General features: G+C 45.2%; 1 protein-coding gene across 1 annotated transcript in view; it reads left to right on the forward strand.

Annotated features, from left to right (window-relative positions):
• The first annotated feature begins 217 nt into the window (after positions 1 to 217).
• The window catches only part of LOC307238793 (single-stranded DNA-binding protein 3), a 35,552-nt gene continuing 7,908 nt past the window's right edge, over positions 218 to 27,861 (forward strand). The window contains exons 1-5 of the mRNA XM_080011936.1: positions 218 to 422; positions 10,936 to 11,008; positions 12,150 to 12,211; positions 16,806 to 16,890; positions 27,595 to 27,684. Coding sequence (XP_079868062.1) covers positions 367 to 422; positions 10,936 to 11,008; positions 12,150 to 12,211; positions 16,806 to 16,890; positions 27,595 to 27,684 — 366 coding nt within the window. The 5' untranslated portion in view covers positions 218 to 366. The remainder of the gene's footprint in view (positions 423 to 10,935; positions 11,009 to 12,149; positions 12,212 to 16,805; positions 16,891 to 27,594; positions 27,685 to 27,861) is intronic.

Raw genomic sequence — 27,861 nt, forward strand, 5'->3', positions numbered from 1 at the left:
AAAAAAAAAAAAAAAAAAAAAAAAAAAAAAGATCCACCGGCGGACCGTTTCAAGTCCCCCAACCACCCCCCCTCCCTCCCTCCCTCCCCTTCCCATCCCCTCCGCCCCTCCCCTCTCCACTCCTCCTCCACCTCCTCCTCCTCCACCTCCTCCTCCTCCTCCTCCTCTCCGGCTGATTTGTGGGCAACGTTGGGGATGTAGAGAGAGAGAGAGAAAGGAAGGGAGAGCGAGCGAGCGAGCGAGGGAGAGGGAGAGAGAACACTAAGCGGGTAGCTATGGAGATAGTGGGCTTCCGTGGGAGCTTCCTTTGACAGGTGTCGAGGTGGGGATAATAATAACACTAAAGTATCGCAGCAGCCTCCGAACATGTACGCCAAGGGGAAGGGAGCTGTGGTGCCGTCCGACAGCCAGGCGAGGGAAAAGTGAGTATACACCCGCGGCGTGCGTGCGTGCGTGTGTGTGTGTGAGTTGGAGCCCCCCCGTCAAATAACAACAAAAAAAAAACAAACCCTAAAAACTCGCCGCGAAAAGAAAAAGTGAGGCTTTCTGCTTTGTTTTGTTGGGGGGGGGGGTTTTAAAGAGAAAGAAAAGTTGGGTGTTTTAAACGTCACTTTGACCACGCCGCTCTTACCACGCCGCTCCGCTCCGCGGGAGACCCGGGTCCGGGGTAGGTTCCACGGCACCGCGCTCCGCGCTCCACGCAGGGGTTGGTTCCCCCACCACCACCACCACCACCATCTACCCGGAGCCCGGTTCCGCTCCCCGCTCCCCGCGCCGCTGGTCTTTCTGGTTTCGGTTTCAATGCGAAAACAAAACCCCAAAAAATGGCGTTGTTGTTGTTGTTGTTGTTGTTGTTTTATTGTGGCGCCGCTTCCACTTCCTCGTGGGGAGGAAGTGGAAGCGGAAGAAGAGGAAGAGGAAGAAGAAGAGCCGCACGTGCGTCGACCGCGGCGGCTTCCAGGAGGCAGCGCGCGGGACGGAGGGGCGGAGGGGCCACTCTGCGGCGAGGAAAAACAATGCGCGGAGAGGGCGAGATGGAGGTGGTGGTGGTGGTGGTGGTGGTGGTGGAGGAGGACCGGGGCTGGCTCGGAGGCTGACGATAAAAATAGAGCTCAGCTGTTTTTTTTGTCCGCGGGCAGCCGGGGGACGGAAGGACGGACAGAAATACACGCGATTCATCCTCGGACGGGAGACTGCGGCTAAAACGACACAACGGCACGAAACGCAACGAATTAATGGCGATAGGGTCGGGGGGGGTGGTGGTGGTGGTGGTGGTGGGTGGGGAAACCACTTCCAGCTCGAACGGCGCCGGCAGTAGACCGCGTTCCCGGTTCCGACCGCTTCCTCCTCGGCGTGTTGTGGTCCTGGGAGCCGGTCGGTCTGTTAGCTAGCTAGCCGCGCCGGGTAACTTTTTCTGCCCCCTCTCCCTCCCCGCCGCCACCCCCTCTTGTTTTTAGAAACCCTCCCGGCCCTTCGCCCCGCTTTGCCTGCTCCGTGGTGCTTCCTCACGTTTTGTGGAAACACACCCCCTTCCCAAAAAATAGGTGGTTTTTTTTTGTTGGTTTTTTTTTGGGGAGGGGGTTTTTTATCCAGGAAAGTGCCCCCGATGCTAGCTCGGGTAGCTTTAGCCTCCAAATCCCTTTGTCTGGGTCCTGTTAGCACGGGAGAAGACCCGGACCCTCCGCTGGCCATCTCCCCCACTTTTCCAGAGGACCAAAATACTCAACGTCCACACTAATAATAGTAGCGCATGTATAAACCATGCGGATAACTTACTGGGTATTTGGTGTGTTGATCTCAGTCATAGCCTATACCTGTAGGATTTAACAAGAGTTCCGGATCTCCACTCGTCAATTTTGGAGTAAACTATTGAACTAGTGGTGCACAGGTCCTTCAAACGTCTTATAATGTCTCAGACTATTAGGCCTTTATAAGTCATGAAATAGTCCTAAATGTGGACTATCGCTCCTTTTCGTCATACAGGTAAAGTCCCATTGAGAACAGGGTCTCCCTCAAGATTCTCTTTTTATGTGCAAGTGAGAGCTGGTTCACACGTATACGTAGATGCTTCCGCATACTCACGACGTAAGGATTACACAGATAGAATTGACTGTAAACAAATCTAAAGTGTAGCAGAAGCAGTTATAAATATAAATGGCCTCTTCCTGCCCAGTCGTCACATCCACATTACAAGGGTATCCATCTGCAGGTCCTTTTAAAAAGTCTGCGTACCCTATTTATTTTTGTCAGGGGGCCAAGTTCTTTGGCGCCAGCGTCTACATTTCTGAGGTTATAAAACCCAATTCTGAACTTAATACATGCCTTCATGCTCATCGTCTACACTCACCTGTTTGAGGTGAACCGACTCTTTTTCTACTTACCTGTAGAGACCAGTGCAGGGCAATCCTTACCGGCGGAAAAGAAGTAATGGTTGGCTTGTGTCAAGTTCACTTGCCTTGCTGATTGACCTAAAGGAAACCGTTCTAATAAGAGTTCATGTAACCACCTAGTTCACGGCCGCCCCGTTTCTACCGAACACAGGCGCCCGTCCTGTACAAAATATGTAGTATTCACCTGCAATACTTGATTGAATAAGAGGGATGATTTGTCTTGGAATTAGATCCCAGAGAGTGTTTAAACTGTGACGCCCTGATACTTGCAGACACCCCGGTATGAACTGAGAGACTTGCTCTCGTCCTTTCAGCAAGAGGATCAGGGACGGCAGCCAACGCTCGACCCCTGACCCCGCGTCCCAGTGAGCGGGTCGCAGGGACCCCAAGCGGGAGAAAGTTGTCCGGCTCGTGCGAAATGTCAGATCTTTACATTGTATCGCCCGTCGGCCATCACATCGTTTTCTCCACGTTTTAAACCTCTGTGATTTGGTCTCGTGTGCCCGCCTGTCCACTACCTCCCTTTGAGTCCCCGTTCTCCAACTCCTTATTCCCAGTTTCAGTGTTGAATTATTGAGACAGACTGAAGCAGTCGCCCTAAGCCCTGCGTCAGAGGGGTGTGTGTGTGTGTGTGTGTGCGTGCGAGACGGTGGGCAGACTCATCCATGTTTAAAGACGGGTTTTGTCGGGAGCCTCAGGCAGCATGTCAGGTGTGCCGGTGATGTACCTCAGGGAGGTTTCTCCCTGCGTGCGTGTGTGCGTGCATGCGCGCGCGCTTGCCCGTCCTGTTATGACATGGAAGAGGGGGAGAGGTCAAGAGGTCAGGGGGTTAAAGTGGTATAGGTGTCGGTGTAGGAGATGGACAGAAGCAGGGATTAGAGAAGGTGGATGGATAAAAATAGATGGCGATATTAAATATAGGATTTGGTGACATGACTTCAGTTACGACATCTGCTTACATTCAAAATCCAGTTTAGATCCCTCACATCCAACCATCGGGTAAAGTACCATAACGCAAGTTTTCCAAGTAAAATCCCCTGAAATATGCAGTTTATACCGGATCTTGTATCACAATATGATAGTAATATTGACGTTGCAATCTTACTGATAGATCATAAACGATGTTGAATTATTTCCGGATTATATCCTCCTTGTTTTTCAAACAAGCTTGATTAGATACAACTCTGATGTCACCCTTGGTGTGGTTTATTTTTGAGGCCGCTAACCTATGTCCTGTTCACCCGTCTTCCTATCCAGAACGGGACGGGCGCTCCTCTGATCCCCTCTAATGTCTCATTTCCCCCGCCATATAAAAGAAATAGGTCACGCCCCCATGTATTTACCAGTCAACCGTACATTCTCACCTCTCGGATCACCTCCACCATAACACCATCGGTCCTCTGCCTCTCAGCCTCCTCCTCACACCCTTAACTTCTCTTCCTCCTCTATGAATTGCCTTCTGCGTTTTAATAATGCAGTAGGGCAGGTGGGTGCACAGGCAGCCCCCATTGTAGCACACGCACACACACACACACACACACATCGCACACAAACACATGCACATCAAATTTTCATCCAAGGCCTTATGGGGGTGAGATCTGCAGTGTGATCCTTCCATTCCTAGACACTAGACCCACTCCTAAACTCCTCCCTACAAGTCAAATTCGTGTACGAGGCTGGAGATACACCGATCAGCCGCAACATTAAACCCACTCACATGTGGCGTGAATAACATTGATCCTCTCGTTCCAATGGCACCTGTCAAGGGGTGGGATATATTAGGCAGCAAGTGAACAGTCAGTTCTAGACGTTGATGTGTTGGAAGTAGGAAAAATGGGCAAGCGTAAGGATCTGAGCCACTTTGACAAGGACCAAATTGTGATGGCTAGACGACTGGGTCAGAGCATCTCCCAAACGGCAGGTCTTGTGGGGTGTTCCCGGTATGCAGGGGTTAGTACCTACCAAAAGTGGTACAAAGAAGGACGACCGGTGAACCGGCGACAGGGTCATGGACGCCCAAGGCTCATTGATGCACGTGGGGAGTGAAGTCCAGCCCGTCTGGTCCGATCCCACAGTAGAACTACTGTAGCACAAATTGGTGGAAAAGTTGATGCTGCTATGATAGAAAGGTGTCAGAACACACAGTGCATCACAGCTTGCTGCGTGTGGGGCTGTGTAGCCGCAGACCGCTCAGAGAACCTATGCTGACCCCTGTCCACCGCCAAAAGCGCCTCCAATCGGCACGTGCGCGTCAGAACTGGACCATGGTGCAATGGAAGAAGGTGGCCTGGTCTATGTTGTGGCTGATCGGTGTATGTCCTCACTGTGATTACAAACGGTGTAAAATCATGTAGTTGGTGGCCACAGCGGGCTGCTATATCAATATAATATAGATATCGTGATGAGACCCGATACCCTCCGGGAGTTTGGTTGTAATATTGTTTAAATGTTGTCTCTTCCTCATCTCAAAGGCTGCATTACTGTAATGAGCTGTCCTGGGGGAGTGAAATACACAATGAATGCCTACACCTGCTTGGTCATCATTCATATTTCTAATCTCAATCTCTTCTTATGTGCTGTAAAAGGTTGGTAATGGCATCCAACCTTAGTTTAGATTAATCTGATATTTTGTGACATATTGTTTGGCTGCACCAGCTGTGAAGATAGATTATTATCATTTATGTACGTATTTATTATTTATTTATTTATTTGCAAAATCACCCTGCTCTACTTAAGATGTATACCCCCATTACTGTACCAACTTCATGAAAAGTGCTCTGCACCTCTAAGCTTATTTTGAGTTCCTGGCAAGTGTATGGGAGTTTATTGGAACTGGTGAGTCTGGGGGGGATCTATATGATCAATGTGTTGTGCTAAATGTGTGATCAGTCTTGTCGCGTACGGTGTTGAGGCGCGGGGATAAGTAAGGTGTCTTAGTGTGCTTTGCAGGTGTGTGGCCTGCTCCTTGACTGACCTACAAGTGACAGTGGCTTATAGCCCACACTAGCGGTCACACTGAGCTTTGTGACCTACAAATTGCTAGGAGCCTTTGCAAAGTGGTCAAATTCCCCTGGCTAAAGTGTGTGTGTGTGTGTGTGTGTGTGTGTGTGTGTGTGTGTGTGTGTGTGTGTGTGTGTGTGTGTGTGTGTGTGTGTGTGTGTGTGTGTGTGTGTGTGTGTGTGTTCGTCACCCGGTGATACTACAGGTCTTCGTTTCTTAGGCGTGCGGGTCATTTGTGCTACGACCTGTCCTGATGCGTCGAGTTGTTTCTTAATAAAGTTGATGGAGCCAGGTTATAAAGAGCAATCTGCATTTTTAATAATAATATGATATTCGTTCATGGAAAACACCTCAGGAAGATTGTAATTCAAGGCCACCTCAAACTTGTTTGCTTTTTTATCCGTCTGGCTGTCTGGTTTTGTTATCTTTGGTGTAGACTGTCTGCACGGGGGGGGGGGGGGGGGGGGACACCCCAGGCTATTTATTACCCTTCCTAGTAGTAGTAGGACAGTCCAACGAATGCATACACGTGCCTGTGACCCCCCCCCACCCCCCCACACACACACACACACACACTTACACACACTGCCGCAAATACTTTTGAAATGTTTTACCACAACAATCATTGTAAATTTCAACTGTCAATATAGGTTTTGTGTGTTTCATTGTACAAATTAAGTTCATAACATTAAGATTCATGGCTCAGTGTATCAAACCAAAAACTCTAGTTTTTCAATAAATCTCAAAGATTTCAGACCTCCATATTTTGATAAATCTTGGGTCATATCCCTCCGTTATCAGTAGTAAGATACAGTATATATCAGATATAATTGTCTTTCAGCGGTATCAGTTTGTCATTCAATTAAGACGCTGTCAAACCACAACGCACGATTTGGTCAAATAAATCTGTGATGATAAGATATGACTGGAAAATGAATCTCATATTTAAGGGAGTTTTGGTGAGCTTCAACGCAATTATACTTCTGGCTCAAACATGTAGAGTGGGAGGGGAGGGTAACATGAAAGGATGTAAATTATGTTCTATTAAATATATTTTTTAAGGCAAAGTAATGATCGATTCAATTGCGAAAAAAAACAACATTATTACCTTCACACATTAAACATACATACATTTAACCTTGTCGTGAAATTCATCCATCAAGGGCACTTGTGCATTATAAACACTTGACCTGAATCCCTAGTAATGGCAACAATGGCATCGCCTAGCTCTCCAAATCTTGCAGTACTGCTGTTGCAGTTGTTGTTGCCAGAGCAGCGCCGCGCTGTTGGAGAATTAATGAAGGGACAGAGATCTTGAGCATCCGTGTCTAGGTTCTGTTCATTTGAGAAATATAATCAGGGGGCATACGGGCTGTAAACCCTGGTGCTTGCTTCTATTTGTTGTTTGCTATAGAAGTTGTTGTGATCTGTCTGCATTGGTCTGGGTGGTCTGTAGTGATCAACCACTGCTGGCATCAATTCCATCGTCAGCTGGCAATCAATGGGGAAGAAAAAAAACCAAGACTGTATTGCGATTGTATAGCCGTGAACCATGCACGATGCCATTTTCTGAATTGGCTGTGCAGAAATCGCCACCGATTTCCTCAACCAGTAAACTGATCTCAAGTGGTGGCCAAAGTGAAGGTGACAAACTGATCAGTCAAGGGAAATAGTCCCTTAATCGATAGCTAAGCCCATTGTTTATAAAAAAAAAAAAATAAGATCTTGCTATAGAAAAAAAATCTAACCTTTTTTTTTTTCAAAACTTTTATTCTACTCCAGGCAGGTCATAAACCCTTGAATATAAAAACGACTAATTGAAATTGGTTGAGAAATGTAAACATTCAGTGCTATTTATCCAGAAAAAACGCGGCTTCCTGTTTACTTGTACTTGTTTACAGGCCAGTCTTGTCCGTTCCAATATAATGGGGACGTTGACGTAGGATTATTTTGGTTTTAAACCGGATGTAACCGGCAAGCGATGGACGTATCCGTGTGGTTTTTAATCCTCCTCCGGTGATTAGTTTCAGTGTGGCTCTATGGCGGCGCATATTATATACATCTGAATCATGACCTCTTATTTTGGGGACCAACACAGCTGAATGGCTGATTCAGTCCGTGACGCTTTGCCCAACTCCAACTGCCAGTTCCTGTTCTGGCACTGCGTTTATAGGTTTTTGTTTGCCGAGTTGAATTTTCGAGGAGGCAGACCATTAAATTCTGCAAAATAAAACGGCGGGTTCATGGTCGAGTGCAAGCCATAGAATGGGATTTGGATCGGCGACGTCAGCACGATATCCGATGAGTGAATGATTGCATCGGCACCTGATACCGATATTGGATGAGGTCGGTCCCACGTCTAAACGGGACACTGCACAGAGACACCGCAGGCAGGGATTTTTTGTTTCAAGTAAATTAGGGTTGCCGCGGTTACCTGTGTTACACGGTGTTTGGGCATACACCGATTACATTACTTAACCACCGCCCCCACTATTGTTTTGCTTTTTTTTTAATTTAATTTAATTTTTTTAAATAGAAATAAAACCGATTTATTTCATTTTTCGTGCATTAGCGCCCACGTTCATCAAACAAAAACGTCATTTGTTAAATACTAAGCATGTTATCAATACTTACGGGGTAACTACATATATGTTGCTATCGCGATGTACAAAAAAAAACATATATTAAACTAAATTATTTTGTGTCTATTATTATACAAAATAATTTCTACAAGTAATGACCTGGAGCTGCAACTCGGGCGCAGTCACCGGACCAACCGCGCCATCCCAGACCACCACGTCCCAATCCTCCATCCGCTTCCTTGCCACAACAACCAAACAGCCTCCATGCAATTAATAAATAGAAAAGTACTTTTATATCAATTCACGGTTTTTATTTAAGTGCAGTATTCCAGAGAATACAGTGTCGATTGAGTCCAGCCCCTTGAGTTTTGCACAGTAGAGTCTGCAGATATAGCCCTAACCCATGAGTATATTAACCGGTGGGAAAGGTTACTCACCGTGGGAACAACTACAATAAAAGCACAATTTTTCTTTTTTTTTTTTTTGGAAAAATGCATAGTGACACATACTTTTTTATTTTTAGAAAGAAACACGCAAGCGGAACCATATTTTTTAAATACTTAGATTTCCATCGTCTGCAGTTCGTTCGCGCAAACTGAAGTGAGTGTGTTTTTCAGAATGGGACCCCTTTAAACAATACTGTTCCTCCACTCTCAAGTCTATTGAGAAATTCAAATATCTGATTGTTTTCAGTGGAGGGTGAAGGGGAAAAAAATGTCCCACCTCAGAACTTTTGTTTGAGTGGTCACCATATTGACGTTTGCTTTCCATTATTGATACTAAGCTTGCTTGTAGTAGGCTTGGGCGATTTTTATATTGTGATACAGTCCCGCCCAAATATCACAATACACATTCTTATCGTCCTTGTCGATTAATATAGATTTATATTATTGTATTTTATGTGTAACTGATTGCTCATGAGAATTTGATCGATGAGATTGAACTGAACAATCTGCGGAGCACACTGTGGGAGAGCGGAGCACGCCGCGATCTCGTGAGAACTTCTCGCGAGATCACGGCAACTAACTAACGACAATTCTGACTGATACCAGGCTCCTTGAGGGATCATTATAATAACGGCATCCCGCGTGATAGACGAGGCGGAGCGCAGTTTATTTTCCTGTTAGTAGCCTACACACCTTCATATTGTATTTTTGTTATGCTCCAAGAATGACTGTTTCTCAAATGTTACACTAAATCTTTGATTGAGGAATATAACATGTATTCCGTACATCATCATCTTTATTTACCGTACTACCGTTTGTTAGACTAACAACTATCGATTAGGGAAATTCTTTTTCACTTTGCAGACTCTCCCCATTGTGTCAAAATGACTGGAATTTCTGTGAAATGCGGTCCCACTCTCCATGCATTTGTGAACCACAGCAATTCTATGTCATTTGTTTAGTTCCTCTGCTATTTCCAGAAAAACAGGCTGATTGGGGGAGAAAGAGAACCCACTTGAAAAAAAAATAATGCCCTGGTTTATTGGGCAAATATTTTCGTTTTTTACTGTCCTACCATTTGTAGATTATAAATTTGGACACACAGTGAAGGGGCTCTAAACAACACTTGGTCCCGCAGAGGGGGCGGGAGATATTTCGATACCGTGAAAGTATCCCATATGGTGGCAAGTATCGCAATTTTCGATATTATCGAACATCGGCCCAAACCGAGCTGATAGTGTTGGTGAGAATCCGCTTCATTTATCACCGTTTCGCCATGGTGGTGCTAATGCATTCCGTCACTAACCGCATCCATTTTCCATTTGGACAATAATTGAGTAGGAAAAGCAGGATGTGAAATTGGCTTGAGGTGGCCTTTACCTGGAACAAAAAGGTCACGCCAAGCTGTACTTTATTTGTGAGAGTAACTGTGTCTCAGCAATGTTCTTTGTTTGAGTTACCTTGGATATTACGTCAGCTGAGGTGGAGCTGGGCAAACGTTAAATTAAATTAAACGTTTTATTTAGCTCTCGTCCTTACTAAATATGAGGGCTCATATTGTATTTAGACAGAGTACAACCAAATTGATATTCCCCGTGTAACATTGTCCTGCTCAAACAGTCACAATGTTAAGCCCACGGTTAAACCACGCCGCAGGAAAGGACTCCATCAAAAAAAAGCTGCACGGTCCTGTGGCATCGTTAAGAGGTGGAATCAAACCTACACTATGGCCTGATTATCTCTAGACCATGTCTCATTGATCAGTCTATTGACTAATGACAGGGGCTATGACACCAAGCCACTGTCCCTCTCATTAAGACCCTATTGGCCTGCTGGGGAAGTGTCTGCTCTGGGCACGAGGGGCTCTGTCATATCCATGCTGCCGGTCGATTGATGGCCCATTAACAGCCTATTAAACACAGCTAAGTGAAGGAGTTAGGAGAACAGTGTTGGGCTGATAGGGGCCCCTCACTACACAGCGCGGGTCTCGAGTCGGTTAATAGACCTTGGCAAATTGCTGTTTTAAGCCGTTGACAGCCTGCTATAATAGTATTGTTGTTTTGCTAGTTTAGGTAATGCGTACATCTCTACATGTTTCTATTGATTGTGTGCTTTTTGAGAGCTTTAATGGTGTAGAATTTTAAAGTCGCTTTGGCACTGTTTTCCTCGGTTTCTTCTTCTTGATTATGGTCGAGGGGAGACGGGGCTGGGTGAAAAACAAAGTTGGCAGTGGTAGCAACTCTGTATATGCGACACAGGACCCGCTGTGTTAATGTGTTATTGTGTTTTGGGAATCTGCCTGTGGTAGGCTTGGCTGATATTATGGTTGGCTGTCTGAAATAAATCAGTAGCACAACATTGTGTCTGCATTTCTTTCATTGTTTTAAATCCGAATGATTTTCTTTTGATGCTACTTGGACGGCTTTTACGTTGGTACAGTCTCTTGGCCCAAAAAGTGAACGCGCGAAGCACACTTGGGGATGTTTGATCGAAGCTTTTTTTCTTTCTGTGTTTCAGGTTAGCGTTATATGTATATGAGTACCTGCTACACGTGGGAGCACAGAAGTCCGCACAGACCTTCCTGTCCGAGGTAAGATGGCATCTGTAATACAAACCAACTTAGGAAAAAACTTTTTGTTTTTTTTATTTTATTTTTTTTAATTTCGTGCCTCCTGCTCAAAATTCCAAAGAGGACGCTCTGATCTCAACGATTCATACGAACAAGAGGGAAGAGGTAGAGATCCATTTAAGACTTCAGAGTCGGCTAACATCTCTCTTAAACGGTCCTGATCAAACTAGGCTGACCTGGGTCAGCGGCCCTGATTATTTATGAATGTTAGAAGACTGGCATGAATGTAGATTATACAGAGTTAAGGCGTTTGCGGTTGTCTTACAGCAACACCACAGAACAGTGGAAATTGAAACAAACATGCACACATGGGTGCTGGGGATTGAAATTCAATACGTTTAGGGTATTATTTAATTGCAATAACTCTACGGAGAAATAATGAGGCATTTAGTCCAAGTTTCCCAATTATCCAAGACACCCACGTAGCTAAAGGTACATACAGTAATGCGAATGTAATGTGTCATTTACATTTTGTTGAGAGGGATTTTTTTATTATTATTTGGGCAGTTATTTTTAATGCTTATATCACCGTAAACTCAATATTTCTGATGGATCAAAAAACGGTATCATAGATAATTCACTCAGTAAAAGTGTCTGTATTTGCAAAAAAATAAAATAAAATCAAGTAGAAGGGCGACCATGCTGAACAGAGGAAGGTGGGCAGAAAAGAACAGCAATGTGTATCGTAGCTCGGCCATCGACAGTCTTGGACAGACTGCTTATGTGTTCTTAACCCTTAGACCCTGAGACATAATCCTCTCTCCCCCCGGCTTCTTCCACCTCTCTCCCTTTCCTCTTTCCTCTCTCTTTCTTTCCTCTCCTCTCCTCCTCTCCTCTCCCTTCCCGTGTTCTCTCCCCAATTCATTTTCTCTTCCCTCGTCTCCGTGCTGGTCCTGCCTTCCTCCATCCTCTCCTCGTGTGTGTGTGTGTGTGTGTGTGTGTGTGTGTGTGTGTGTGTGTGTGTGTGTGTGTGTGTGTGTGTGTGTGTGTGTGTGTGTGTGTGTGTGTGTGTGTGTGTGTGTGTGTGTGTGTGTGTGTGTGTTCTTTTCCTCTCCTCTCCTCCTTTGCCCTTTCCACCTCTCTCTTTTTCTCCTCTCTGCAGATACGATGGGAGAAAAACATTACATTAGGGGAACCTCCTGGATTCCTCCACTCATGGTGGTGGTAAGTTTCTCACACACATACATACATACATACATACATACATACATACATACATACATACATACATACATACATACATACATACATACATACATACATACATACATACATACATACATACATACATACATACATACATACATACATACACACACACACACACACACACAGTATATATACATATATATCAAAGTGTTATCAGACTGTTTTTTATTCACCTCTTGGATCTGTAAACAGTATTTACAGTACTCCCTAATCAGTATTTATAGTGCTGCCCATTCACTCATGAGAGGGCTCCAAATGTCCGTCCTCGCCTGAGGTCTAATTCAGAACCGGCAGATGAACAACAAGTAGCTATAGCTGTGGTAACATTCATGGTTTGATGGTCTTTTTTTATGGCCTTTTGATCCAGATCTGTTTAATCACCCGAGGGCCCATAAATCCCGTTTATTGCCCGGTGTTTTTTAAAAACTCACGGTCACCAGTCTCTCTGTAAAGGTTGCTTATTTCTAAACGGAAATGTTTCATTTTTTTGTTGTTGTTTTTTTGTTTTTGTTTTTGTTTTTTCTTCGACATCAGCATCTGTTGATGTGGTAGTGGCTGAGGCTTGGGGTCAACCAACCTTGCTTGCTGGAGGCGTGACCCCCCCCCCCCCCCCACACACACACACACATACACACACACACACACACACACACTTGGTTCCCCTCCCCCACTGTTTTCCCTTTACCACACATACATGCACACAAACCTGAAACAATAGATCCAGATGGTTGGGTAATGCCCCCCACACCACCACCCCATCCTCTCATCACCCTTTGTGCCCCCTCCCACCCCTTTCTCTTTTGTTCACACAAGAGAGGGATTCTTAGCAGATTAACCCGTTGCATTCCAGGTTTCTTTGTGTCACCTCTGCCCGTCCCCGTCTTCCTCCCCCTCCCCATTTTGTCATTTACCCCCCTAGTAAGATTTGGGGTCTTCACCTTAGGCACCAATTTGCTGTTTTGTTTGGTTCAGACTACAGACTGTCCTCATTGGCCATTTCTGGGAAACAGTGGGGTTATATTGCAGTGGTACAAATGCTCTTAGCAAGTGGAATTTTACTTGTTCTGAAATTGCCGTTGTAAATTGGGCATTGAGGTTTCCTAGGCTACTTTATTACTGTAAAGTACTAGTCGTCAAGTACTACTTTACTTACTGTAAGTTGCAGCAGGGTTTTATGTTAATTGAACAAGTAACTAGTAAATGTATTTGCCAGAACCTCTCTAGCTCAAAGATTGGGTAAAGGTTTGATTACTCAAGAGCTTGGATGCCTCTGAGGGGGGAAAAAACGATCATTAGCCTGTAGAAAAACCTTCTCTGACAAAAAACTATATTTGAACAGAAAGTAATCCTAGGGAATTTTGTCGCCATATGATTTGGAGAAATGTTCCTTTTTGGCCTTTTCTCATATTGTAATTTTAATTTAGAAACTTTTTAGAAAAGAGTACACCGTGCAAGGAAAACATATCTTTTTCCATTTAAAATCATATAAACAAATTTAATTATTATGGCTAGGGAGGAGACTATGGGGTCTTTATCAAACAATACCTTTTTTCATCTAAGGTCATGCAAGGGTTCGTTTAGATCCTTGTTTGGAAATGTTGCATTTCTAAATAGATCTGAACTTCAAGTGTGGTGCCTTTAGTCATTTTTACTTAAGCAAAAGGGGTTTCTCAGTGTTTTTAACTGCCTTCTCAAACCGCTAGGGCTGTTCCCGACTCACAATTTTGTCAGTCCAACAGGATATGGCTGTTCAATGCGAATATTCGACCGTTCGGACAGTGGGGGCTGTTCCTATAGGCGACAGGCGGTTGCCTAGGGCGCCATCCTGAGGGGGGAGGTGGCAATCGCGGCGCATTTTACACACCCGTTTCCCTCTCTGACGATACCGCCAGGGATAGGGCGCCTGCGATCGGAGCGGCAAAACAGAGTGTTTTTATATTCCATGTAGGTTATTTTATTTTACGTCTCCACATGGAACGAAACAATGATGGGAAACGGGGACACTTTCTCTGTGACTCTCTCCCCGATCACCCCCTCTTCATGCATAATGCACAGAAAATAAAGCAGTGTTAGTTTTAAGCTTCCATCTGTTTAATCCTGTTATTGTAATGCACATTGCCTGACAAAAAAACAAACAATAAAAAGACTGCTCGACTTGAAGAATCTCGGTCGACTGACAGCTTTCTGACCGATGATTCAACTCGTCGACTTTCAGGGGGCAGCCCTTCCAAACAGCCCACCCAAAATGTCCACTTCAGTCTGTACATTACACACATTAGTTAAATAAGTTGAATAGCCAGAATAAAACAGAATTAACTGTTTCAATTCCTTCAAACAGATCAGAATCAGAATCAGAAATACTTTAATAATCCCAGGGGGAAATTACTTGAATTTTCAATTACATTTACATTTACATTTAGTCATTTAGCAGACGCTTTTATCCAAAGCGACTTACAATTGTTCAAACACCGACGGACGCAGCCATCAGGAGCAATTAGGGGTTAAGTGTCTTGCTCAAGGACACTACAGCATGCTAGGGAAATTACTTGAATTTTCAATGGAATTCAAGTCCGGTTGAAAGCAGATGAAGTGACGTGTACATTCTTCGAGTGACGCCTTTTGACTAAAAATGTCACCACTTTGTCACCGTTCTTTTTGCCTGCCCCAGAATTTGGAAATATTCACTTGCATCATCGCTTCCAAAGTGTGGATGCTAGCCACCGTTCATGAATGCGATCCGGTTCAACTGTTGAATCAGCTGTTTCCAGGCAGTGATCCGTACAGACCGCCCCCGACGGTTTCGGCTCTCATGTGAACCGCAGATCAATTGCAAAATTGAACCATCACAGTGAAATAGTTTTACTGCCACTGTTTTTAAAGTAATAATTCCATAAATCTCAATGTAGAGTTGCAGTGATAAGAAGATATACACGAGAGATGCGTGCTGTGTTTTACTCTGAAGCGCAGTGATTGGTTTACGGTGCGTCGCGCTGTGCTGCTGCTACTTTGCGACATGTCGTGAAGCAATTGTCGCCGCTATGCGTCTGCTCATCCGCCATGTTGGAGCGGTCAGGAGCCTCTAGTGAACAATACAATGTGTATTGAGAGATGCAGACTTCTCTACAAAATAGATTCTAACCTCTGAACCGATTGAGATGAAATTTAGTTTGTTATAAACGTGAAAAAAATGATACTGGTTTCTTATTGAAATTACATTGAGTTACTGGGGGCAGATCTAATCATTTTTTCATTCACTACCGTGTTAAAAGGAAGAAGGTGCGTGCCTCATATTGCACTTTACTTCAACAATTGAGTACTGAATATCTTATATATTTTGAGATTTTATTTAAACATTGGACATCTTGAATGATGATTTCATCTAAGACCATGGGCAAACGTTCCTTGCTTTGAATGTTTTAAAGGAATAAATGAAAAGCAAAGTTATCTTTGTCCCCCCCACCCCCCCTTTTCTCTTTAATGATCCGAAAAATGATCCGATCCGTGCCTCAAAACCGTGATACGATCGGAACCGTGAGTTTTGTTCTTTGTTGCACCCCTGTTTCCGGGTTAAATGCATGTGGCCAGAAGCAATGTGATTAAGGTGTATACATGCCACAGTTAAGCGATTATGATCAGATATTCTACGTCTGTCAATTGGAATAGGCTACAGGATTTATTCAGAACAGATATTGCAAAAGTGATTATTACACCACCGTTGACTTATTAAAATAAAATCGGAACTTTAGTTTGCATTTAACGTGTGTGTGTGTGTGTGTGTGTGTGTGTGTGTGTGTGTGTGTGTGTGTGTGTGTGTGTGTGTGTGTGTGTGTGTGTGTGTGTGTGTGTGTGTGTGTGTGTGTGTGTACCAACGTAAATGTCCTGAGTTGGTATTCACTGGGGCATTTTAAAATCTCTCCCTGGTAAATGATTAGGTCTCTCATTAGTTGTGTGCCTGTTTCCCTGAGTTTATAGTGCTTCCATTAAATCAATACCCAAAGACCTTCTACGGATTCAATTAGGAACTCTCAGACAGGTAGCGCCACTTACAAGGGCAATTAGCATGCTCTTTTGGTGGATCTGTGTGTGTGTGTGCGAGAGGATACTTGACGGAAGCACTACATCAAGATCCTTCATATAGATACAGAGTCAACTGTATGTGAAACATAAGCTTGCATTGAAAAGCTTATATTGGTCCTGTGCTTTGGAGATTTGTGTGGTTTTTGCTTCGGTATGTAATTGTTGATAGCGATGGTCTTTACCAGTATAGTAAAGTGTGTGTGTGTGCGTGCGTGCGTGCGTGCGTGCGTGCGTGCGTGCGTGCGTGCGTGCGTGCGCGCGCTAGAGGTTGATTGAGGGGGTGACATTGGCATTGTGTCTCCCTTTAAATGATGCTCGAGTGCATAAGAGGCAGTTTAAGAGCGCTCGGGAGATAGTGAGAGTGTGTGTGAATGGGGTATGAATAGCTACTACGCATTTGCTTGTATTGCTCTGTTTGGTAACCTTTGACATCGTCCTTTTTTTTTTTTTTCCCTCTTTCTCCCCATTGCAGTGTATTCTGGGATTTGTATTGTGCGGCCCCAGACCGGAGAGAGACGTGCGAGCACTCAAGCGAGGCCAAGGCCTTCCATGACTACGTAAGTGACTGACGGGCACGACGGCCAAAGGCCGCTTGGGCTCCAGCTGCTGGGACGGGCTTTGTAATTTAATAATTAAAATCACAGTTTACACAGTGTCGAAGGCTTTCCCAGGTATTAATCCATCCGAAGCGCGCGCGCACACACACACACACACACACACACACACACACACACACACACACACACACACACACACACACACACACACACACACACACACACACACACACACACACACACACACACACACACACACACACACACACACACACACACACAGACATACACACACACAGACGGAAACACACATTCCAGCATTGAGATCAGAGTGCAGGGACGGCCTGAAGCAGCTCCCCAAGAGCAGTCAGAGAGAGGTCTAATGCCTTGCTCAAAGATTGTCGGACAGGGAACGTAAACACAGTCTCTGGAAATGGCAGAAAGACAGCTGCCCAGTCCACCGGTTCGGTAGTTTAACTGCAGCTGACCAGATGAAGTTCCGTGCGTGTGTCAGTGTGTGTGTGCGTGTGGTTTTCTTTCCCCCGTGTGTGAAAGCATGTAACTATATCCATTGTGTATGAATGTCATTTGTTGTGATTGACAGTGTGCTTGTCTTGTCTTCAGCCTGTCCCCTCTCTCTGGTCAAGACAGTGCGTGAGCGTGTGCGTGTGTGTCTACTGTGGAGAGATAATGGAATAGAGTTCTAATCCGGTAATCCCAGCACTGGGCCGGGGCTAAGCCAGGGATTTTGGGGGAGGTGTGTGTGTGTGTGTGTGTGTGTGTGTGTGTGTGTGTGTGTGTGTGTGTGTGTGTGTGTGTGTGTGTGTGTGTGTGTGTGTGTGTGTGTGTGTGTGTGTGTGTGTGTGTGTGTGTGTGTGTGTGTGTTAGGAGCTTTGGCAAACTGCCCAGAGGAGGAGTGGGAGAAGGGGTGTGTTGGGAGGGGGGTCCTTTCGCACCCTTGGTGCCACAGCGCTAGTTAACTGTGTGTGTGTGTGTGTGTGTGTGTGTGAGACGGCGTACACGTAGATTTGTGCGCTCAGGGTTGCCGTCTGTCTGCCCCAAACGATGATAAAGGGTACGGGAGCGGTTTCATTTTGCCCCCCCCCCCCCCCCCCCCCAGGCCGGTCTGAGAGCGAAGGTCCTCTCTGCCAGTTTGGACAGACTGAGCCGCCACAGAGACGGGACGAGGAGAGAATTGAGATTTTCATCTTGTTCCAGAAGAGGTGCATGCTGTCTTTTGAGGACAACTGCAGGACTTTGAGAGAAGTGCCGTCCTCTGTGGGAGACTGGGCTTGTTTTTTAAGTGTGAATCTACCAACGGACACGGTTTCACTGCTTGTTCCCATTTCGAGTCCTAAACTTTTAACTATTGGTCGTTATAGGGTCCTAATCAGATCAGTTACTTTTCTGAACAGTTTGGGGCTGTATAATTATATACAGGTAGCTTCGCATCTGACAAGATCTTATAAGTTTTTGTTTATGGCCTTTGGTGTCAGATTTCTGGTTTAGGGATATTCATAGATACTGATTCGATATTTATTTTTGCCACTCAGCATTTGTGCATCCCTAGTTTCGTATTGGCAATTGTATCTTTTTATTTATTAATTTGTTTGTTTGTTTGTTTGTTTGTTTATACATTAATTTATTTATTTATATTAAAAAAAAAATAATAATAATAATCATTCCAAACGATCATGGCACCAGCAGACTTGAATGATTGATACACCTTAAGCATGAGGCGTAGGAGATGGTCATGGAAATCAACATACAGTGCCCATCTAGTCACTAGTCACATACTTATGGGCTGTTGCAGCTAGGTGGTATGAGGTTAACAGTAGTAGTTATGGCTCACTGGTAACCAGTTCCTCTCAGTGCTGTAACAAAGCAGTCGTACAGTGTGCAGCTTGGACTAGACAAGTGAAGGAGGGAAAATGGCTCTTATTTTCTGATCATTTCTCAATATTGTAATTAGTTGCTTTGAATAGATCCATATATATGCGTATACTTCATATATTCTCTGTATGAAATCTTACAATGTTGACTTTGCTTCTCTTCTGTCCTCTGGGATTTATTTTCTTCTTTCCTACCTTTTTTTTTTTTATTTTTTATTTTTTTTAATGTTTATTCTTCCTCTCTGCTTCCTCCTACCTCTTCTTCTGCTCTGTCACTTCTGTACCTCACTCCCCTCTCTTCTCTTTTCATGCACGTTGTGCAACCCCGGCCTGTCTGCACCGAATTTCTCACAGCTTGTGGTTTTCGCGGTGACACCCCCACATCTGCATCTGTGTTGGTGCACACATCGCTCTCTCTCTCTCTCTCTCTCTCTCTCTCTCTCTCTCTCTCTCTCTCTCTGGATTCACTCCCACTTTACCTTGTTTTCTCCTTGCCCTCCCTCACAATTTCTCTTACTTTCTCCTTCCCTCGACATTCCTGCCCCCCCTCACCACACTCCTCCCATCCCATCGCCCTTATCGCTCACTCCCTCTTTCCCCCTCTCCTCTCCTTTTTTTTCCCTCTACCTCTCTCTGTCGCCCATCCTCTCTCTTTCCCTATCTCTGCTCTGACCCCCCACCACCACCACCACCACCACCACCACCTCTATTCCCGAGGGAAGATTGATTAGCTAATCTAGCTGTTTACCCAGAATGCCTATTGGCGCTGAAGAGGCGGAGAGGATAGTGTGGACAACATAAAGACACAAACAAGAAAGAGCCAAGATATTTGAAAAGAGAGTTGGTTGGAGAGTGAAGGAGAGGGGGTATAAAAGCCACAATGTGCTTGCAGTCCAAGGTATGTTTTGAATTAAACCCGGCACTGCCCTCTGCTTCACCTGCGTCTTTCATTTGCTGATCCGTTGAAAACGATGCAGATTACCGCTCCCAGTACCTTCCTCTCTCTTCCCCTACAGATCGATATCACCAGTAGTGGTTCCCGATAATTCTCGCTGGGAAACGGCCTTTCAATGTACTTGTGTTATGCATATGTTCCTCTCCTCCCCCTTTTTTATAATCTAAATGAAAATACAAATTTCATACAAATGACTGGGGGAGAAAGCTTAGGTTTTCAGCTCAGGGTCAAAAAACAAAAAGAATATCCTGCTTTTGGTTCCTGATATAGATATATACTCCCGTGTAGTATATGTAATGTACACCGATCAGCCACAACATTAAAACCACTGACAGGGAAGTGAATAACATTGCTCATCTCGTTACAATGACACCTGTCAAGGGGTGGGATGTATTAGGCAGCAAGTAATGAGTCAGTTCTTGAAGTTCATGCGTTGGAAGTAGGAAAAATAGACGTAACGCGTAACAAATATGAGTAACCTTGACAAGGGCCAAATTGTGATGGCTAGACAACTGGGTCAAAGCATCTACAAAACAGCAGGTCTTATGGGATGTTCCCGGTATGCCGTGGTTAGTACCTACCAAAAGCGGTCCAAGGATGGACAACCGGTGAACCGTCGACAGGGTCATGGACACCCATAAGCTCATTGATGTGCGTGGGGAGTGAAGTCTAGCCCATCTTGTCCGATCCCACAGAAGAGCTACTGTAGCACAAATTGTTGAACTTATGAATTCTATCATAATGCTGATATGATAGAAAGGTGTCACAACACACAGTGCATCACAGTTTGCTGCGTATGGGGCTGCATGGCCGCAGCCCGGTCAGAGTGCTCATGCTGACCACTGTCCACCGCCGAAATCACCTACGATGGGCACGTGAGTGTCAGAACTGGGCCATGGAGCAATGGAAGAAGGTGGCCTGGTCTGATGAATCATGTTTTCTTCCACATCATGTGGATGGGCGGGGTTAGGGTCCGATCCCATCGAGCATCTGTGGGATGTGCTGGAACAACAAGCCTTATCCAACAAGCCCAATCCAGGCCCCACCTCACAACTTCCAGGACTTAAAGGATCTGCTGCGAATGTCTTGGTGCCAGATACCACAGGACACCTTCAGAGGTCTTGTGGAGTCCATGCCTTGACGGGTCAGAGCTGTTCTGGCGTCACGAGGGGGACCTACACAATTATATTAGGGTTATTAGTGATGGTTTTAATGTTGTGGCTGTAATAGTACATTGATATCAGCCGTTTCTCATGATGCTCCTGATCCCCAGGTAGTCCGCCTGGCATATCTAAGTGAAGAGTGTGGGTGTGGAGGACCCATAGCTTGAAAGGGTGTAGAAAAAAAATCGACCATTCTGGATATCAGGGCGAGGGGCTGAGTGCATGTGCTCGTTGAAACACAGGGTTGAGTCCCGACTCTCGACCTTCGTGGCAGGACTCCCACAGTCTTCCACTGTTACGCAGTCATCGGCCAAACTCTGTTTGACTCTGTCTTGTTGTGGTCGCCACCTCCTTCCCGCTCTTGTATTTTGGCTTCTCTCCTTTCTCTCTGGAGCATCGCCTAAGTGGATGTTGTGTCTGCAGCATATATTAGCACTGGTGTGTGTGTGTGTGTGTGTGTGTGTGTGTGTGTGTGTGTGTGTGTGTGTGTGTGTGTGTGTGTGTGTGTGTGTGTGTGTGTGTGTGTGTGTGTGTGTGTGTGTGTGTGTGTGTGTGTGTGTGTGTGTGTGTGTGCGTGTGTGCGTGCGCGCGCGCTCTATTGGATTGATGTCTTTAAATCTGTCTTTTGAAGAGCTGCTCATGATTGATCCATAGTGTATTATTTCGTTGTGTTGTCACGTTTATTAAGCTTCAAAAAATTAAAATAATATTTCTTTGTGCCGCAAAGATAATGATGGGAACCCTCAGGGGTCCCTCAAGAGGTTCCAGGGGGTCCCCAGCAAATAATAGTTAAACTTCAACATTAGACATTGGCACCAGAAATGGACATGGCGTGAGCATGTATTTTCGAGCACAAAGCTAAAGTAATACTCTACATGCAAACCTCACCCCTGAGCACGTGAATATGCTTGTATATTCAAGAATGCCTCATCTTGAGCCTTAAAAATCAGAGTCAGCATTTTCTATTGCATCCGGCACTGGTTCATATGTAATTTCTCTGCAATGTATTTTCCCGTTTGTTGAAATAATGTCCTGATTAAATTGTCAATGTGTGCAATTAGTGTATTCACAAATTGAGCCATACTGTTCTAGTGTTCTGACAAATGCGGTCAGGTTAAGAGTCGAGATGTTATTTAAGTAATCGTCTCATGTGATCTTATTGAACTTTTTTTTGATTAACTTTCCTTCACTGTGTAAGAAAAGCACAATGTGACCATTGGCTATTATGAAACTAAATTAAACGAAATTACTTACAGTATAATGACTATTATTCATTTATTAATTTTTAATATAACTGATTAAGGCTTTGTGTGTGTGTGTGTGTGTGTGTGTGTGTGTGTGTGTGTGTGTGTGTGTGTGCGTGTGCGTGCGTGCGTGCGTGCGTGCGTGCGTGCGTGCGTGCGTGCGCGAGCGAGCGAGTTCAGTCGCCTGTCAGATGTGATGAGGAGAGTAGCAGGCGTTTCCTGTTGCTCTGGAGTGAAACACACTGTTTTGACTGGGCTGATAAATTAGCTAGATCACCACAGTCAGCTCTTTCTTTCCCCCTCTCTATCTCTCTTGTGCTCTCTCGCATACTCTCTCTGTCTCTCTCTCTCTCTCTCTCGGCCGTTCTGTGTGTGTGTGTGTGTGTGTGTGTGTGTGTGTGTGAAGGACAGCAGGTCAAGGAGACCGTGATGAGGTATATATATCAGTGTGAACCAGAATGTAGATTAGTGCGCTCTCTCTCTCTCTCTCTCTCTCTCTCTCTCTCTCTCTCTCTCTCTCAACACACAGGCAGTGGTAAAAACAGACACACAAGCTAATGCCGGCACAACAGACTCACACACATAGCTGCACAAATATTTGTGGCACATACACACATATCCCCCCCCCCCCCCCATTGTTTATGTCTCTGTCTTTATTCCTGTGAAAGGTACCAGCCAGAGGTCAATAATGTGTTGAGCACTATTGATCTGTCCGGTATAGCCCTGTGAGTGTGGTGGATGCTGTGCCTGGACAAGTAGGGAGAGAGGAATGGATATAGGTAACTAGAAAAGAGGCGGGGAGGGGCTGCTGGGAGGGGAATCGATGCTTTTCTGTATGTGACCATCCACCCACCAGCCAATCAGATCATTTAGACTTTTGTTCCCTGATTGATTATTCATGTGTTGCGGGAGAAGAGGTGAGGGCAAAGCACAGTGTAATCGGTCGTCACTTAAAAAAAAAAATTACAATAAAAAAATATTCTAGTTAGGTAAAAAAAAAACCTTCGGTCTCCAAAAGAAAATCCAAACACAAAGTTAAATGTAGGTCTTAGGTCATATAAAATGCACATTTTTAGGTGTTTTTTTTGTGTTGTGGTGTGTGAAAACATCTGAAGGCTTAATTTAAAGAAGTGGAAGTTGTCGTGTTTGTACTTGACTGCAGCAGCTGATAGTTTGGGTTTTTATGGAATTAAGTGTGATTGAGTCTTTGGAAGTATCTGGCGCCACAGCAGCTCATCCATCGCTGCTCCTTTTTAATTCTCAATGTGAGAAATGGTGTGTGTGTGTGTGTGTGTGTGTGTGTGTGTGTGTGTGTGTGTGTGTGTGTGTGTGTGTGTGTGTGTGTGTGTGTGTGTGTGTGTGTGTGTGTGTGTGTGTGTGTGTGCGGGGGGGGGGGTGGTTTATCCTCTTTTAAATAATCTTTATATTTTCATCTTGCATACTGTTCATTCATAAGGATAAAAAGGTTCCTGACTTTATTCTAGAAACATCGCCTAAAAACCCTTAAATGTAATGACATTGTATTCACCCTGAGCACCCAGGATACATATAGGTTGCACATTAAAAAAATAAAATTTACAAATACAAATAAGTCACTTCCAACCATTCCACACTGGTTCCCGTAGAGGAAACCAGATTTTCTCTTGTGACCTTAAGCTGAGCCTCCTCATCATCGGCGCGTAGGACAGAAGTATTTCGGAGCGCTGGCAACCCGCGCCACCCCTCCAAATAGCGACTGTGTCCGTAAAGCTCCATTCTGCACAATTCTCTCTCTGCTGATGGTGAGTAGTATTGCAACATGTCCTCCAAGTTCAAAATAAACCAAACGTTTCACCTCCCCTGCGGCACCTCACTGTCACTCAACCTCCACCACATATCACTTTCAGAGTGGGCTTGGGAGGGGTGCCCGCCAAGGTTATTTTGCATTTAAAAAAAATTAAATAAAAATCTTAAAGAATTCAGCTTCACAGCTTTCGGTCTGCTTCATCCACTCTTGTTGACGAAATCCACTACTGCGATGTTTCTTTGACGAACACCTCAATGTATAATTTGGCAATATTTTTGGGGTGACCATTGGTGCATTCATAAGATATTTACACTCAAACAGTCATTAACAATGCGGTGATTATGACCATGAAGGTGGAGGCATTGATTAGAACCGCTAGAACAGTCTATGGAGTTCAGAAAATGGCATTAATTGAGTGTAATGCTCCTTAAAAGCAACATTTAACTATATTGCGATATAACAATAAAATATCAGACCATATCAAGTCTTATATCGATGTTATAACACTCAATTGACCCTTGACCCGGATTTGTTTCACCTCCACGAACTTCGCGTGAGGTTCTGTTTCCGGGCCGTGCCCTCCACCGCACCGCCGCAGCAGTTGAGATGTAACTGCACCAAAGTCAACAAGACGCATTTAACCGCCGGATCGAATCTCATTTTTAAGTCGGCCCTTGTCAACAATCCCAATTCCTCAAATAATTCTGCCTATTTGGGTCTGCCGAGCGGCGTGTGAAAGGCTTTTGATACCCACCCATCTGCGGTGGCGGCCAACAAATGATCACCGCTGGTTTCCCTCTCCTGTGTGGGCAGTTGAAACGGTTACAGAGATGTAGGCGATATCATCTGCGCCAAGACGAGAATTAAAGGAAGACGGTTACCGGTCCTTTCTGTTTCCTCCTCGGGCCAGTGGGTTTTAGTAAAGACCAAGTGCGTACTAAAAACCTTGCGCTTTTGCTGGTGGCAAGTGCACACTCTGCGTACTTTAAATTTGCATACGTTCAATCAGCAAACCGGTGAATGCGGGAGCAGATAGTTAGCCATTAATGGCCCGAGAGAATATTATGAGGCACTGATTTATGGAAAAGAGATCTGTCTCTTCCCGTGTTGTTTTCTTTCCTTCCTTTCCTCTATTGTGCTTTCATTTTTTTTATTTTTTATTTTTTTCGGGCAGATCTGTCTCACTCTTGTCTCTTCTAACTCACTCACTCTCGTTATCTCTCTCGCGTGTTTTCCTTTTTATCCTCAGTCTCTCTCTCTCTCTCTCTTTCTCTCTCACTCTTGCGCTCTCTCGGTCTCACTCGCGCTCTCTGTGCTCCTAGAGCGAGGGATGCCAGGGGGACAGAGTGCAGATAGGACCTGTCTCCATAGCAACAGCTTCTGCAAGCTGCTGACACCCTACTGGGGGGGGTGGCGTGGCTGGGGGGGAGAGAGAGAGAGAGAGAGAGAGAGGAGAAGTGGGGGAAGAAGGGAGGGGGGGGGGTCGTCAGAGAAGGGTTTTGGTTGGGGCAGAGGGGAGGTTTGTGCGTGTGTGTGTGTGTGTGGGGGGGGGGGGGGGGGCGGGGTAAGAGAGGGAGGTCACGGAGGGGAAAGAAAGGGATGGAAAGAGGAGGAAGTGTTGGGAGAAGTGGTTGTGGGAGATGGATGAGAGGGGTTAAGGAGGGAGGGAGGGAGGGAGGTGGGGGGGGAGGCAGCCGACCCTCCATCCCTAGGGACTCAGTGGCCTGCGCATGTTCGCTAGAAGAATTAGCATAAACCAGGAGTGTGTGTGTGTGTGTGTGTGTGTGTGTGTGTGTGTGTGTGTGTGTGTGTGTGTTGTGTGTGTGTGTGTGTGTGTGTGTGTGTGTGTGTGTGTGTGTGTGTGTGTGTGTGTTAGTTTCAGATAGAAAGGGGGAAGGGCAGGGAGTTTACAAGTCTGTCGTAGGGCTGGGGCGCTAAATCGATATTATTAATATTCTTAATTGGCTTTGTAGCATTGCAAAATAAAGGTATCGGGATATCGCGATTCAAGGATTTACTGTCTGAATTACTGATGAGATGAAAATACAACCATAAATTTCACACATTACGATGGATAAAAACTAGAGTTGCAGTCTTTTATCATGCTTAAAATATAATCTGTCTATAGTTCTGTGTAATGACAGGAGGGAAAACATGGGATGTTGTCCTCCACAAGCAGATATCATGATATCAATTGATTGAGATTTCCCTGCGAATTATCCTGATATAAAAATCTTAGGCCAGGCCACTTTTTATCTATCATTGCAAATGTGCATGTGAAACAACAAACATACGTGCGCAAGTGTAAGTATATGGTGTGGATGCTGATGGAGGTGTGTGTGTGTGTGTGTGGTGTGTGTGTGTGTGTGTGTGTGTGTGTGTGTGTGTGTGTGTGTGTGTGTGTGTGTGTGTGTGTGTGTGTGTGTGTGTGTGTGTGTGGCAGAGCAACACTGTTTGTGTGTGTGAATCATTTGTCTCCTCTGGGTCTTAAACCCTCTCCTTGTTCTGGTCCTGCAGCCCTCATGCCTGCATACTGGAGGCTTATACTTTATGGACAGTGTGATGCAACTTCTGTGTGTGTTTGCATTCGTTCAGAGTGTGTGTGTGTGTGTGTGCGTGTGCGTGTGTGTGCCTGTGAACGTGCGTTGACAAGAAAACAGGGAGTGGAAATAACAGTATTTGTCATGATGATATGGTACTATAGTAATAGAAAAAAAAACTGTCAGCAATAGTCTATTAAAAAGTTTGACTGTTCTCCGTTTAAGGCCAAAGGTTGAAACTACATTATACAGCCTGTGATATCATTTTAGATTATTGTCCCTGAGCAGGGTTATTAGATTAGATTATGATTAGATTACAATTAAAGTATTCCTCTGGGGATATGAAGTTGTATCTAACCCTAACCTCCAATAAGTGTGGAGGGGAGACTGATGGAAAGGAGGGAAACCACCTGATGGCATATTAACGTCCTGTCAGAATCCCACCCAGGCCCATTCCACTTCGGCCAGAAGTCTCCGGTGCTCTTAATACAGGTGAATGTCATTCAGTAACAACGGACAGAGGCAAAATACCGTGGTCGGCATCATCAGACGTCACTAAAAAGGCGTTGGGCGGTAACTTAATATCATTGGCATTCCTGCGGGCGTTAAACCAAACTTATTTGGACGTCGGAACGCCACCTTAACGGCCAGAGGGTTCGATGGCACATGCCAGCGTCTCTGATGGTCTCACTTCTCAAATTCCTCAGGGCCTCTGCGGGGCCATGAGAGCTACCGTTGTGAATATTGAATATCGCAGAAAGGAATCACTTCGTGCCATGAAGAATATACATAACAATAACATTTCAAAGCTAAAACTCTGTTTATTCCCCCCCCCCCCCCCCCCCCACTAAACTGGAAGTGAGCAGCGACTCCTTGTCCCAGTCCAGAGGACGGTTCGTTTCTTCCTCCCTGGTAGCAACATGAATGTACAGGGATTGTTGACTTTTCCCCTCAAATAAACCCTTGAAACTTCTGAGCTGTTCCTGGGTCTGACCTGGGGGGAGGGGAGGGGGGTGGTGGTCCCAACATGATTGCTGGTGCAGACACTGCCCCCTATAGCAACTTGGTGCTTGGTGCAACGGGCGCTCTTGCACCGCGTTAAACTCCTGTCTCTCTGTGCACAGAGTGCGGCGGCGGCGCCGAGTCCAGTGATGGGCAACATGCCCCCCAACGACGGCATGCCAGGGGGTCCCATGCCGCCAGGCTTCTTCCAGGTAAGACTGAACTCCCCTCCCGCCTTCGTCGCTGTCCTGTTATAAACCTTCATTCATCAACCCTTCACTTGACTTTTTCCTCCCCCCCCCCCCCCCTTTGTTATTTTTATGGATTTTATGAGGATTTGATCTCAACTTTAGAGGCTCACTTATTTCCTTAAGGGCCCGCAGCTGTCA

This window comes from Zeus faber (genome assembly GCF_960531495.2).
Source record: "Zeus faber genome assembly, chromosome: 13".
In the NCBI taxonomy this organism is placed as follows: Eukaryota; Metazoa; Chordata; class Actinopteri; order Zeiformes; family Zeidae; genus Zeus; species Zeus faber.